This window comes from Leucoraja erinacea, chromosome 7 (genome assembly GCF_028641065.1).
Source record: "Leucoraja erinacea ecotype New England chromosome 7, Leri_hhj_1, whole genome shotgun sequence".
NCBI lineage: Eukaryota > Metazoa > Chordata > Chondrichthyes > Rajiformes > Rajidae > Leucoraja > Leucoraja erinaceus.
In genome coordinates, this window is record NC_073383.1 from 55,431,953 (window position 1) to 55,446,641 (window position 14,689).

At 47.1% G+C, this 14,689-nt stretch overlaps 1 protein-coding gene across 3 annotated transcripts in view; it reads left to right on the forward strand.

Moving 5' to 3' along the window:
* mgat5 (alpha-1,6-mannosylglycoprotein 6-beta-N-acetylglucosaminyltransferase) overlaps nt 1-14,689 on the forward strand; it is a 120,858-nt gene that overhangs the window by 66,003 nt on the left and 40,166 nt on the right. For all 3 annotated transcript variants that reach the window (XM_055638616.1, XM_055638615.1, XM_055638618.1), the window contains one exon: nt 12,432-12,581. In XM_055638616.1, coding sequence (XP_055494591.1) covers nt 12,432-12,581 — 150 coding nt within the window. The remainder of the gene's footprint in view (nt 1-12,431; nt 12,582-14,689) is intronic.

The following is a 14,689-nucleotide window of genomic DNA, read 5'->3' on the forward strand; positions in this document are numbered from 1 at the left end:
GAGGGGCACTCCAGCGCACCCAAGTGACGTCACAATGCACTCGCAGGGCAGGATGGACATTCTGGGAGGGAGAGGCACTCCAGCGCACTCGCGTGGCGGCCGGCACCCGACACCTGGTGGCGACGGGGGTGCCACGGGCCCTGGTTGGAACCCAGCCTGGTGCTCGAGCTCGAGTGAGCCGAGCCCGGGGCCAAAAAAAAAAGCCGCCGCTGGAACCAAGTCAGTGCTGGGCCGAGTACGAGAACCAGGCCGAGTTCCAGACCCTGGCGCTGCTCCACGACCTGGGTAGGTCCTGGGGCAGGGAATGGGAATGAGGGGAGGTGGATGAAGGAAATGAGGAGGAGGGAGATGGAGTGGGGTGGTAGGGGGAGGGGGGGGGGGGCAGGGGGGGTTGATGCTTCCTCCCTATCTACCCTCACTCCCCACCTTCTCTACCCCCTTCTCGCTACCCCCTCCCTCGCTACCCCCCCCCCCTCGCTACTACCCCCTCCCTCGCTACCCCCTCCCTCGCTAACCCCCCCTCCCTCGCTAACCCCCTCCCTCTCTAACCCCCTCCCTCTCTCTAACCCCCTCCCTCTCTAACCCCCTCCCCTCTCTACCCCCCTCCCTCTCTACCCCCCTCCCTCTCTAACCCCCCCTCCCTCTCTACCCCCCTCCCTCTCTACCCCCCCTCCCTCTCTACCCCCCTCCCTCTCTATCCCCTCCCCTCCCCTCCCTCCCCTCCCTCTCTATCCCCTCCCTCTCTATCCCCTCCCTCTCTATCCCCTCCCTCTCTATCCCCTCCCTCTCTATCCCCTCCCTCTCTATCCCCTCCCTCTATCCCCCTCCCTCTCTGCTTCCCCCCCTCCCTCTCTGCTTCCCCCCTCCCTCTCTGCTTGCTTCCCCCCTCCCTCTCTGCTTCCCCCCTCCCTCTCTGCTTCCCCCCTCCCTCTCTGCTTCCCCCCTCCCTCTCTGCTTCCCCCCCCCTCCCTCTCTGCTTCCCCCCTCTCTCTCTCTCTCCCCCTCCCTCTCTGTTCCCCCCCCCCCTCTGTTTTCTCCCCCTCCGCCCCCCTCCCTCTCTGCTCCCCCTTGCTCTCTGCTCCTCCCCCTCCCTCCTTGCTGCTTCCCCTTGCTCTCTGCTCCTCCCCCTCCCTCCTTGCTCCTCCCCCTCCCTCCTTGCTCCTCCCCTCCCTCCTTGCTCCTCCCCTCCCTCCTTGCTCCTCCCCTCCCTCCTTGCTCCTCCCCCTCCTTCCTTGCTCCCCCCCACTCCCTCCCTGCTCCCCGCTCCCTCCCTGCTCCCCTCTCCTTCTCTACCCCTTAGCCTGCACAGAAATGCTTCCTTCTATGTCACAACGGGAATCCTTCAGCTGCGCCTGCACAGTTGGGAGCTATGGGTGAGTGATGGAATATTAAGTTCGGGTCCAGCTCTCCCGTGTGACGCCGCACCCGAGGTAGTTGAGGCAATTACAATCACAACGTTAAATAAAAATTTAGGCACGTACATGGATAGGACAGGTTTAGAGGGAGAGAGAATCCAGAAATTAGAGGTGCAAAGGGACTTGGGCTGGTGCAGAACTCCCATAAAGCTAATTGGCAATTTGAATCGGTAGTAAGGAAGGTAAATTCAATGCTAACATTTATATCAAGAGGACTGGAATACAAAATCACATGTAGTGCTGAGGCTCTAAAAGGCACTGGTCAGGCTACATTTGGAGAACTGTGAGCAAATTTGGGCCACACATCTGAGGAAGGATATGCTGATTCTGGAGAGGGTCCAGAGGAGGTTTACAAGAATGATTCCAGGAATGAGTGGGTTAGCATATGATGAGTGTTTGACAGCACTGGGCCTCGATTCGCTGGAGTTCATAAGGTTGAGGGGGGGATCTCATTGAAACATGCAGAATAATGAAAGGTATAGGTAGTGGATATGGAAAGGATGTTTCCACTGCTGGGTGAGTCTAGGACCAGAGGTCGTAGGCTCAGAATAAAAGTGCGCTCTTTTAGAAAGGAGGTGAGGAGCAACTTCTGTAGTCTGAAGATAGTTAATCTGTGGAACATTGCCACAGAGGGCTGTAGAAGCCAAATCAGTGGATTTTTTTAATGCAGAGATAGACAAATTCTTGATTAGAACGGGTGTCAAGGGTTATGGGGAGAAGGCAAGAAAATGGGATTAGGAGGCAGAATTCAGCCATGATTGAATAGCGGAGTAGACTCGATGGACGGAATGGCTTAATTTGACTCCTGCAACGTAATATGGGCCAAATGTAGGCAGGTGAGACAAGTGTAGATGGGACATGTCAGCTGGTGTGGGTAAGACACTATGATAGCATTCTGGTGAGGGCGAGTCGAATTGCAGATTTGCGCATTTGTCTTCCACATTTTTAAATTTTACTTTTCTCCATTCTCTGTCACCTCTTTCCACTACCATCAAAAATAACAATCAACTATCTATTCCCTTTGACACATTATACTGCTTGACTGGATCACCCTTCTGCTCTTCTCAAGGAATGCAATCAACTTTCAATGACGTGCTCCTTTTTTTAACATGTTAAATCCTGCTGTTACTGGTATTGGCTATCCCATTAATCAATATTTTAGTTCTTGCAAAACTTAAGTCATGTCTTACAAAATTCTCTGTTTGCCTGAATGGGTGGTAGATCTATGAAATAAACTGCCAGAGGAGATAGTTGAGGCAGATAGTATAACTGCATTTAAAACATACTTGGACAAGTACATTGATCAGAGAGGTTTAGAGGGAGATGGGTCATATGCAGCCAGATAGGTCAGCTTAGATCAGCAGGGATGATTCCCATTTCTTCTTTCTAGAGAAACTGCCTGTCCCACTGAGTTACTCCAGCTTTTTGTGTCAATCTTCGGCAAGGACGAGTTGGGCCTAAGGACCTGTTTCTGTGTTGTATGACTCCAAAGTTAAAGATGCATCTTGTATCTTTCAATTTCTTGATATTGGATTAATTAATCCAGTAGGTCACGTATTTGTCTTTCCTCAATGCTTCCATTGTCATTTGTTCAATTCACCAGAATGTCCTTAAGGTTAGGCCTACTTCAAAAGTATTTTATTGTCACGTGCACCAATTAAGGTGCAGTGATATTCGTATTACCATACAGCCATACCAAAAAAAGCAACAAGACATACAACTACATAAGTTAACATAAATGTTCACCACAGTGGATTCCACATTCCTCACTGTGATGGAAGGCTATAAAGTCCAATCTTCTTCCCTCATTTTTCTCTCTCCATCGGGGCGATCGAAGCTCCCGCAGCTGGTGGTCGAAGCTCCCCGTCGGGGCGGTCGAAGTCCCCGCGTCGGGGTCTTCAAAGCTTAGAGCTCCCAAAGTCTGTCTCTAATCAGAGACCATGAGCTCCACGATGTTAAAGTCCGCAGGCTCCCACGGTTGGAGCTCAGAGGTCAATCCCTGGCAAAGGGATCACCAGCTCACGATGTTAAAGTCCCGCAGTTGGAGCTCCCGAAGTCGGTCGCCAGCAAAGGCCTCCAGCTCCTCGATGTTGGGCCACAGTGTGGACGGAGATGCGATATGGAAAAAAAATTGCATCTCCGTCGAGTTGAGAGATTTAAAAAACTAACTTTTCCGTACCATCCCCCACATATAACAAGCTAAAGAACGCTAAAAACATGCATTTAACAAATACTGAAGAAACAACAGCGAAGGAAGGGACAGACAGACTATTGGCGAGGCAGCCATTGCTAGCGCCACCCGGTGGTTTGCTGTAGAGCCCCTCTTTCTGTTTGGCAATGAAGTCTCGTTCTCTCCTCTTGTTTCCCTCAACAAATGTTTAGTGGCTGAGTACTAATGTATCCTTTGCAATGAACTGTGCAATAAATAGCTGTGGCTTCCTGGTATCTTTGATTGATCCGAATGTAATCCTTAGTTGTATCTCTTTAACTGGTCTGTGGGAACTTGACATTTTAGATGTTTTTCGTACAATTCTGAGGAGCAGCTTGCATGCTGTACTGTTTCTTTTTTGCTGATTGTTCTAGCTAATCATTTTATTCTGCATTCTAGTAGTTCCTCAACTGTGCACATTATCATTATTATGTTATTCAGTCATTTAATTGTCTTAATGGAGCAGGTTAATTTAAGTTTCTCTGCGCTGACACCGTTCTTTAGATGATTCAACTAACTTGCTTGCCATTAACTTAAAAATTATTAAAGAATAAGCAATGGCAAGTCAAATTTCACTGCTTTGTTAAAGTCCCCCAAAACAATGACCATGGAGTCACTCTCTACCCTCATTACTTGGTCAACGAGCTGCGTTTGTGCCTCACGTGCGCAAGCATGGGGGGAGGGATGTAAACTCCAGCGAGAATAAAGGAGTTAAATTCCCTCGGAAAGTAGAAGTGTTTGCAGTTTATAAAGAAATATTCTAGGTTGAGCAGAAGTTTGACAGTACCGTGATGTTGCCGCACCAGTCCTGGTTCGTATAGAAGCAGATTCTACCGTCTCTTGATTTCCCCGCTGCCTCCATTCGGGGTCCGCTCTGTGAATTTGGAAGCCAGCCAGTTGCAGCGCACTGTCCGGGGTCGACTCACACAGCTAGGTCTCGGCGAAGCACTGGGCAGCGGCTCGAGAGAAGTCCTTGTTTGTCCGGCGCAGGAGTTGCAGTTCGTCCACTTTGTTATTGAGAGAACTACGTTTGCCAGGAATATGCTCGGGGGTGATGTGCGTGATCCTCGTCGCCGGAGTCGGACGAGTGCTCCAGAGCACTTCCCACGGGTCCTCCTCTGTCTGAAGACCTTGAACGCAGATACAGTCCCCCGACGAGTATGTCCAAATAATCCAGCGAGTGAGAGATGTACTGTATGTCCGATGTTAATGATTACCTCTCTCGTGAAAGTAATCCTTGTAGGATTTTCACAGACAACACAAACGAGCAAACACATACAAAACAGCAAGGAGCAGTACACCGTGGTAGCTTTGTCAGCAGCAGCAACTACACTGCAAGCAGCTTTAAATAATAAATACATTCTAATGGGCCTGTCCCATTTAGGCGACTGCGGGAGACTATGCAGTCGCCACATGGTCACGGGTGGTTGCCAGGGAGTCGCCTTCGTGGTCGTGAGGAGTTCCCACAGTCTGAGGACTAGTCGCGGCCTCATTATGGTCGCCATGAATTTTTCAACATGTTTTCCGCCATGGGGAATAGTGAGATTTCGCGAGCCATAGGTGGGTTGGCAGAAGGTCCTAGTGGGTTGCCAGGAGGTCAGAAGTTAGAAAACATAGAAACATAGAAATTAGGTGCAGGAGTAGGCCATTCGGCCCTTCGAGCCTGCACCGCCATTCAATATGATCATGGCTGATCATCCACCTCAGTATCCCGTACCTGCCTTCTCTCCATACCCCCTGATCCCCTTAGCCACAAGGGCCACATCTAACTCCTCTTAAATATAGCCAATGAACTGGCCTCAACTACCCTCTGTGGCAGAGCGTTCCAGAGATTCACCACTCTCTGTGTGAGAAAAGTTCTTCTCATCTCGGTTTTAAAGGATTTCTCACTTATCCTTAAGCTGTGACCCCTTGTCCTGGACTTCCCTAACATCGGGAACAATCTTCCTGCATCTAGCCTGTCCAACCCCTTAAGAATTTTGTAAGTTTCTATAAGATCCCCTCTCAATCTCCTAAATTGTAGAGAGTATAAACCAAGTCTATCCAGTCTTTCTTCGTAAGACAGTCCTGACATCCCAGGAATCAGTCTGGTGAACCGTCTCTGCACTCCCTCTATGGCAATAATGTCCTTCCTCAGATTTGGAGACCAAAACTGTACGCAATACTCCAGGTGTGGTCTCACCAAGACCCTGTACAACTGCAGTAGAACCTCCCTGCTCCTATACTCCAATCCTTTTGCAATGAAAGCTAACATACCATTCGCTTTCTTTACTGCCTGCTGCACCTGCATGCCCACTTTCAATGACTGGTGTACCATGACACCCAGGTCTCGCTGCATCTCCCCTTTTCCTAGTCGGCCACCATTGAGATAATAGTCTGCTTTCCTGTTTTTGCCACCAAAATGGATAACCTCACATTTATCCACATTATACTGCATCTGCCAAACATTTGCCCACTTATCCAGCCTATCCAAGTCACCTTGCAGTCTCCTAGCATCCTCATCACAGCTAACACTGCCCCCCAGCTTAGTATCATCCGCAAAACTTGGAGATATTGCCTTCAATTCCCTCATCCAGATCATTAATATATATTGTAAATAGCTGGGGTCCCAGCACTGAGCCTTGCGGTACCCCACTAGTCACTGCCTGCCATTGTGAAAAGGACCCGTTTACTCCTACTCTATGCTTCCTGTTTGCCAGACAGTTCTCTATCCACATCAATACTGAACCCCCAATGCCTTGTGCTTTAGGTTTGTATACTAATCTCTTATGTGGGACCTTGTCGAAAGCCTTCTGGAAGTCCAGATACACCACATCCACTGGTTCTCCCCTATCCACGCTACTAGTTACATCCTCGAAAAATTCTATAAGATTCGTCAGACATGATTTACCTTTCGTAAATCCATGCTGACTTTGTCCAATGATTTCACCACTTTCCAAATGTGCTGCTATCCCATCTTTAATAACTGACTCTAGCAGTTTCCCCACTACCGATGTTAGACTAACTGGTCTGTAATTCCCCATTTTCTCTCTCCCTCCCTTCTTAAAAAGTGGGGTCACGTTTGCTACCCGCCAATCTTCAGGAACTACTCCAGAATCTAAAGAGTTTTGAAAGATTATTACTAATGCATCTACTATTTCTGGAGCTACTTCCTTAAGTACTCTGGGATGCAGCCTATCTGGCCCTGGGGATTTATCGGCCTTTAATCCATGCAATTTACCCTATAAAAACTTTTGCAGTCAGTTTTTATGTTCCCTGCCAGTTTTCTTTCATAATCTATTTTCCCTTTCCTAATTAAGCCCTTTGTCCTCCTCTGCTGGTCTTTGAATTTCTCCCAGTCCTCCGGTATGCTGCCTTTTCTGGCTAATTTGTAAGCATCATCCTTCGCTTTGATACTATCCCTGATTTCCCTTGTTATCCACGGATGTACTACCTTCCCTGATTTATTCTTTTGCCAAACTGGTATGAACAATTTTTGTAGTTCATCCATGCAGCCTTTAAATGTCTTCCATTGCATATCCACCGTCAACCCTTTTAGAATTAATTGCCAGTCAATCTTGGCCAATTCACGTCTCATACCCTCAAAGTTACCTTTCTTTAAGTTCAGAACCATTGTTTCTGAATTAACAATGTCACTCTCCATCCTAATGAAGAACTCAACCATATTATGGTCACTCTTGCCCAAGGGGGCACGTACAACAAGATTGCCAACTAACCCTTCTCATTACTCAATACCCAGTCTAAAATAGCCTGCTCTCTCGTTGGTTCCTCTACATGTTGATTTAGATAACTATCCCGCATACATTCCAAGAAATCCTCTTCCTCAGCACCCCTGCCAATTTGATTCACCCAATCTATATGTAGATTGAAGTCACCCATTATAACTGTTTTGCCTTTGTCGCACGCATTTCTAATTTCCTGTTTGATACCATCTCCAACTTCACTACTACTGTTAGGTGGCCTGTACACAACACCCACCAGCGTTTTCTGCCCCTTAGTGTTTCGCAGCTCTACCCATACCGATTCCACATCCTCCAAACTAATGTCCTTCCTTTCCATTGCATTAATCCCCTCTCTAATCAGTAACGCTACCCCACCTCCTTTTCCTTTCTGTCTATCCCTCCTGAATATTGAATATCCCTGGATGTTTAGCTCCCAGCCTTGGTCACCCTGGAGCCATGTCTCCGTGATCCCAACTATATCATAGTCATTAATAGCTATCTGCACATTCGACTCATCCACCTTATTACGAATGCTCCTTGCATTGAGACACAAAGCCTTCAGGCTTGTTTTTACAACACTCTTACCCCTTATACAATTATGTTGAAAAGTGGCCCTTTTTGATTTTTGCCCTGGTTTTGTCTGCCTGCCACTTTTTCTTTTCACCTTGCTACCTATTTCTTCTACTCTCATTTTACACCCCTCGGTCTCTACGCTCACACATTTAAGAAACCCTTTCCCTTTAACTCTATCCTCCCCTATCCCATTCAACACCCCACCCCCCTTATTCAGTTTAAAGCCACCCATGTAGCAGTGGCAAACCTGCCTGCCAGAATGCTGGTCCCACACCTGTTAAGATGCAATCCGTCCCTTTTGTACAGTTCCCCCTTACCCCAAAACAGATCCCAGTGATCTAAGAATCTAAATCCCTGCCCCGTGCACCAGTTCCTCAGCCACACGTTCAGGTCCCGTATCTCCCTGTTCCTGCTCTCGCTAGCACGGGGAACTGGAAGCAAACCGGAGATAACAACCCTGGAGGTCCTGCTTTTCAACATTTTTCCGAGCTCTCTAAAGTCACGCTGTAGAATATTCATCCCCTTTTTTCCGACATCGTTTGTGCCGACATGCACTACCACTTCCGGATGTTCACCTTCGCCCTTGAGGATTTTCTGCACTCTGTCCGTGACATCCTGGCACCGGGAAGGCAGCACACCATCCTCGCATCCCGTCTGTTGCCGCAGAAACCCCTGTCCGTACCTCTCACGATGGAGTCTCCCACTACAATGGCCTTGCCTCCCTTAGGCCTTTTTGGTTTTGGCTCAACAGCCCTATTCGCATCGCAAGCCAGTCCGCCGCTCACGTCTTCTGTCCCAACGGCTTCTAAGCGGATGTACCTGTTTACAAGAGGTACACCACCCGGGGACGTTGGCATTCCATGCTTCCCTCCCTTTCTCACTGTCTCCCACCTTCTCTCTTCCAGTACCTTAGGTGTAACAATCGTACTGTAGGACTTGTCGAGGAACGACTCCGTTTCTCGTACGAACCGGAGGTCGTCCACTTGCTTCTCCAGTTCCCCAACACGGCCCTTCAGGAGCTCTACCTGGATGCACTCATAGGTTAGAGCCGGTGCTGACCAGTGGATTTCATTTGCTCATTGGGGGGAAAAAAAAGTAAGCAGTAGTTTTCAGAACCAAGGATAACCAAATCAGTATCAGTATATCTTTATTGTCATTTTCCTGAGTACTCACATACCCAGAGGAAACAAAAAAACGTTGCTCAAGCAGTGTCCATTCAGTGTGCAGTACAAATAACAACAAATAAATAGAAATAAAAATACATATATCATGAACAAATTAAATTAAACACTCTACTCTCTACTAAACATCAACAGGCGTTCCGATCGACAGCTGCTGCAGTGTGTCCAGGTTGATGGTTGGTGCGCGATACTTTGACAGGGGGGACTAAGTCCGTTTATCAGTCTTATAGCCTGTGGGAAGAAGCTGAGGAGCATCCTGCTGGTTTTGCAGCTAATGCTCCTGTACCTCTTCCCAGATGGCAGGATGGAGAATATGTGATGCGATGGGTGGTAGGGGTCTTTGATGATGGAGATGGCTGTTGATACATTTCTTCCTGTATATGTCCAGCAAGAAAGGGAGTGGAGCACCAATAATCCTGCTGGCGGTCTTCACAATCCTGTCAAGTTGGTGCCGTTCGTACGCCTTGCAGCTCCCGAACCAGGAAGTGATGCCGTTGGTTAATGTGCTCTCGATTGTCCCCCTATAAAAAGTTCGTAGATGTGTAGTGGGGAGACCTGCTTTACGTAGTCTTCGGAGAGGGTGTAGTCGCTGCTGGGCTCTCTTGACCAGTGCTGTGGTGTTGGTTGTGGACATCAGGTCATCTGACAGGTGGAGTCCTAGGAACTTCACGCTGCTGACCCTTTCCACATCAGCTCCATCGATGTGCAGAGGTGTATGGTGTTGTTTTCCCGCCCTCCTGAAGTCAACCACCATCTCCTTAGTTTTTCCCACGTTGAGAATGAGGTTGTGGGATTTGCACCATCCTGTGAGCAGCTCCACCTCCATCCTGTACGCCGACTCATCATTGTCACTGATGAGACCCACCACTGTTGTGTCATCAGCGAACTTGTTGATGAAGTTGTTATTGAGTCTAGCAGTACAGTCGTGTGTAAGCAGACTAAACAGCAGGGGGCTTGGGACACAGCCTTGGGGCGAGCCAGTGCTCACGTCTATGGTTTTTGATGTCCTACTGCCCACCTGACTGTCTGCTGCCGTTGTGATAGAAAGTTCAGGACCCAGTTACATGTGCCAGCATCAACCCCCAATAGCTCCAACTTCTCCACCAGCTGCTGCGGAATGATTGTGTTAAACGCAGAGCTGAAGTCTTTGAAGAGGATCCTGGCATAAGTATTTTTCCGATCAAGGTGTGACAGTACGAGGTTCAGTGTTGTTGACACTGCGTCCTCTGTGGATCGGTTGGCTCTGTAGGCGAACTGCAGTGGGTCTAGGTCGGCAGGTAGACTCTTTTTGATGTGCTGCATAACCAGTCGCTCAAAACACTTCATTGCTATGGGTGTTAGAGCCACTGGTCGAAAGTCATTATGGCTTTGGTTTCTTCGGGACAGGGACGATGGTGGCACTCTTAAGACAGTTGGGCACTACTGCCTGGCTGAGTGAGATGTTAAAAATGTCTGTAAAGACATCTTTCAGTTGCTCGGCGCAGTCTCTTAAAACGCATCCAGGAATGTTGTCCGGCCCTGCAGCTTTGCGTGGATTGATGCTGGCAAAGGCCTTTTTAACTCCGGCTGCGGACAGCCTGAGCGACTGGTCACTGGGAGATGGCAGTAGTGCACATGTCTGGGTGCTGTTTTTAACCTCAAACCGTGCGTAGAACTAGTTCAGTTCATCTGGTAGAGAAGGGGTCGTTTTGGCATATCCGCAGCGGGGGGGGGGGGGCTTGTAGTCAGTGATGGTATGAAATCCCTGCCACAAGCGACGTGTGTCTTTGTCATTTTCGAAGTGGCTATTAAGTTTTTGCCCATACAGCCTCTTCGCTTCCCTGATCCCCCGGGATAGGTTACTCCTTGCCAGTTTGTATGCTGCGTTGTCCCCAGATTTGAATGCAGCATTCCGGATTCTCAGTAGGGAACACACTTCCCCAGTTAGCCAAGGTTTCTGATTGGCACGCCTCCTGACGGAAATGTTAAATGTCTACCGAGCTTCACAGCAATGTATCTCTTGCTTCTTAAACGTTGTCTCTACTCCTTCTCCCCCCCCCCCCCTTCCCAGCCCCTCTCCCCCCTTACCGTACACTGTGCTTTAGACGTCTTTTTACTGCACCAACCTTCTTGATCATCATGGTATGTCTAACACCATGGCTTTGCACCGTGTGAATGTTTTAGACAGGGTAAGCGAGGGGAGCGCTGTATAAAAAATTCACACGGGCTGATGAAGGAAGCGATCGATGTGTGTGTGTGTGTGTGTGTGTGTGTGTGTTCCACTCTTGACGGTTGCCGTTCCAGTTCCCGTTTTTTCAGGCGACTGTCGGCAACTTGACAGTCACCGGCAACCCGCTGAAAAATCACCTAAGTGGGACAGGCCCATTAGACTCCACTGCCTTATAAAGATCATTCCATAGATACACAACAGTGAGAAATAATAATTTGTCTCATCTGTCTTAAGCAGGTGGCATTTTTACTTTTGGACAGTGACCCTTAGTTCTAGATACTTTCAGAAAATAAAGTTTGCTACCCTGTCAAACTCCCAGGATCTTGCTTTTCAATCATTCAAACCCTTCCAAACTCCTCCAAATAAAAGACCAGACTTTTTAATATTTTGGCTTCAGGGACTTACTAGGTTCCTTAAGAGGTATTAATCTAGTAAACTTTCTCTGAACTGCTTCAAAAGCAATAACATTCCTCCTAAACATAGAGACTAATACTGTACTCCAAATATGGTCTCGCCATAATTGAAGCATAGCCTCTATTCAATTCTCCTTTTATACAGGATGACATTCTGTTAGTTTTCCTAATTACCTGCTGTACCTACACGCTATTCGCTTGCAAAATATTGCAGCAGGCCAGCTATGATCACATTGAATGGAGGTGCTGGCTCAAAGGGCCGAATGACCTACTCCTGCACCAATTGTCTATTGAGCCCTCTTTTATAATGAGAGCCAAACTCCTCCTTTTCTCCTTTGTTCTCCTGAACAAGCTGTGCCTGATCGAGAAACATAATGGTTAAATTAGAAACATTGAAATTTATAAACTTAGAGAATTCATGGTATGGACTTGGCACATCTTTGGACTCCACTTTATTTTCAGCCATTTTAATTTTGAGCACATTATTGAGATTGGCAAGTTAGATGCACTATAATAGAACATTTAGTTATGATCATAATGAAACTACAGGCCCGTGTCACAGAAATTTCTCAAGAGCAGTTGACTGCAATTTAGTACAATAAAAAATTCAGTCCATCGGCAAGGACCTTGGTATTTCAGAATTATTTTTCCTAATTTGTTTTATCTGCTGCTGGAAGAAAAGTTAATTATTTTCATCTTTTGCTCACAGGATAAAAGGTCTTTCTTGGATATAATTCACACGTACACAGAAGTCCATGGCACAGTTCACGGAACTAGCACAGTCCACATTCCTAATTATGTGAAAAACCACGGGATACTGAGTGGGCGTGACCTTCAACTTCTGCTACGAGAAACTAAGGTGCAAATTGTGGTGCATTGGTTATAGCTGATGTCTTCATGTGAAGAAGCATTTCTCAAATAATCACATTGCATCATTTAGGCTTAATATTCAAATGAACCACTGTTATTCCAAATTCAACTGTAACTATTCAGTATAGAAGGTTGTAAAATCTGCTTAACCTTACCTGCTGCCTCGAGGATATAAAGTGCTGGATGGCAAAGAACTTCCTCCAACTAAATGAGAGTAAGTCTGAGGTCATCCTTCCCGGCCCCTCGGACTCAATCAAAATGATAGCAGGCAGCCTTAGAAGCCTTACCCCACTACTCAAACCTCACATCAAAAACCTTGGCGTGATATTTGACTCAGCACTGAAATTTGACAAACAAGTCAATGCCGTGGTAAAAGCTAGCTTCTTTCAGCTTCAGACGATAGCTAAAATAAAACAATTCCTCCACTTTGATGACCTTGAAAAGATCATCCACACATTTATATCCTCCCGCTTAGGTTACTGCAACTCTCTTTACACTGGCATCAGCCAATCTTCCCTGTCCTGCCTGCAACTGGTCCAAAACACCGCAGCGAAACCCCTGACGGGCACCCGAAAAAGGGATCACATCACCCCGATCCTGGCCTCTCTCCACTGGCTCCCTGTGCGGTTCCGTATACATTTCAAGACCCTCCTCTATGTCTACAAAGCCCTCAATGGGCTTGCCCCCTCCTGCATTAAAAGTCTTCTCACCTACCACTCCACCTCCAAGTCCCTCAGATCGGCCGATTTGGAGCTGCTGAATATCCCGCGGTCTAGGCATAAGCTTAGGGGCGACCGCGCCTTTGCGGTTGCAGCTCCTAGACTGGAACAGCATCCCCTTTCCCATCAGAACTGCCCCCTCCATCGACTCCTTTAAGTCAAGACTAAAAACTTATCTGTACTCCCAAGCCTTTCCTGATGTCCACTGAGCGTGGGTTGTATGTAGTTTGTTTGTTTATACTATTCTTATAACAAATGTAAAGCACTTTGGCCAACGAGAGTTGTTTTTTTAAATGTGCTATATAAATAAATGTGACTTGACTTGAATGTGACTAGAAAATTGGAAGACAATATAACCCCATTCTGAGCCTGGATTTATTGCCAATGAATTAGCTATCACTATGCCTCTACATCATCCTGTAATATATTTCTAACTTAACAAATATAAAAGTTATTGTACATGTTTCCATTCGAATTATGGCCATGACAGGAAACTAGCAGGTGCCTGGTCTGATTTGTTCCGTTCTTGATTCTCGCTATTTTCCCTGACCAGAATTTCAGAATAGCGTGGATCTGACTACCAAATTGTACTTTAGAAACATAGAAATTAGGTGCAGGAGTAGGCCATTCGGCCCTTCGAGCCTGCACCGCCATTCAATATGATCATGGCTGATCATCCAACCCAGTATCCCGTACCTGCCTTGTCCATACCCTCTGATCCCCTTAGCCACAAGGCCACATCTAACTCCCTCTTAAATATAGCCAATGAACTGGCCTCAACTACCTTCTGTGGCAGAGAGTTCCAGAGATTCACCACTCTCTGTGTGAAAAAAGTTCTTCTCATCTCGGTTTTAAAGGATTTCCCCCTTATCCTTAAGCTGTGACCCCTTGTCCTGGACTTCCCCAACATCGGGAGCAATCTTTAATCCATTCAATTTACCCAACACCACTCAATTCCTCCAACTCCTTTGACCCGCGGTCCCCTGCTATTTCCGGCAGATTATTTAATGTCTTCCTTAGTGAAGACGGAACCAAAGTAGTTATTCAATTGGTCCGCCATATCCTTGTTCCCCATGATCAACTCACCTGTTTCTGACTGCAAGGGACCTACATTTGTTTTAACTAATCTCTTTCTTTTCACATATCTATAAATACTTTTGCAGTCAGTTTTTATATTCCCTGCCCGTTTTCTTTCATAATCTATTTTTCCTTTCCTAATTAAGCCCTTTGTCCTCCTCTGCTGGTCTCTGAATTTCTCCCAGTCCTCCGGTATGCTGCCTTTTCTGGCTAATTTGTACGCATCATCCTTCGCTTTGATACTATCTATCCCTGATTTCCCTTGTTATCGACAGATGTACTACCTTCCCCGATTTATTCT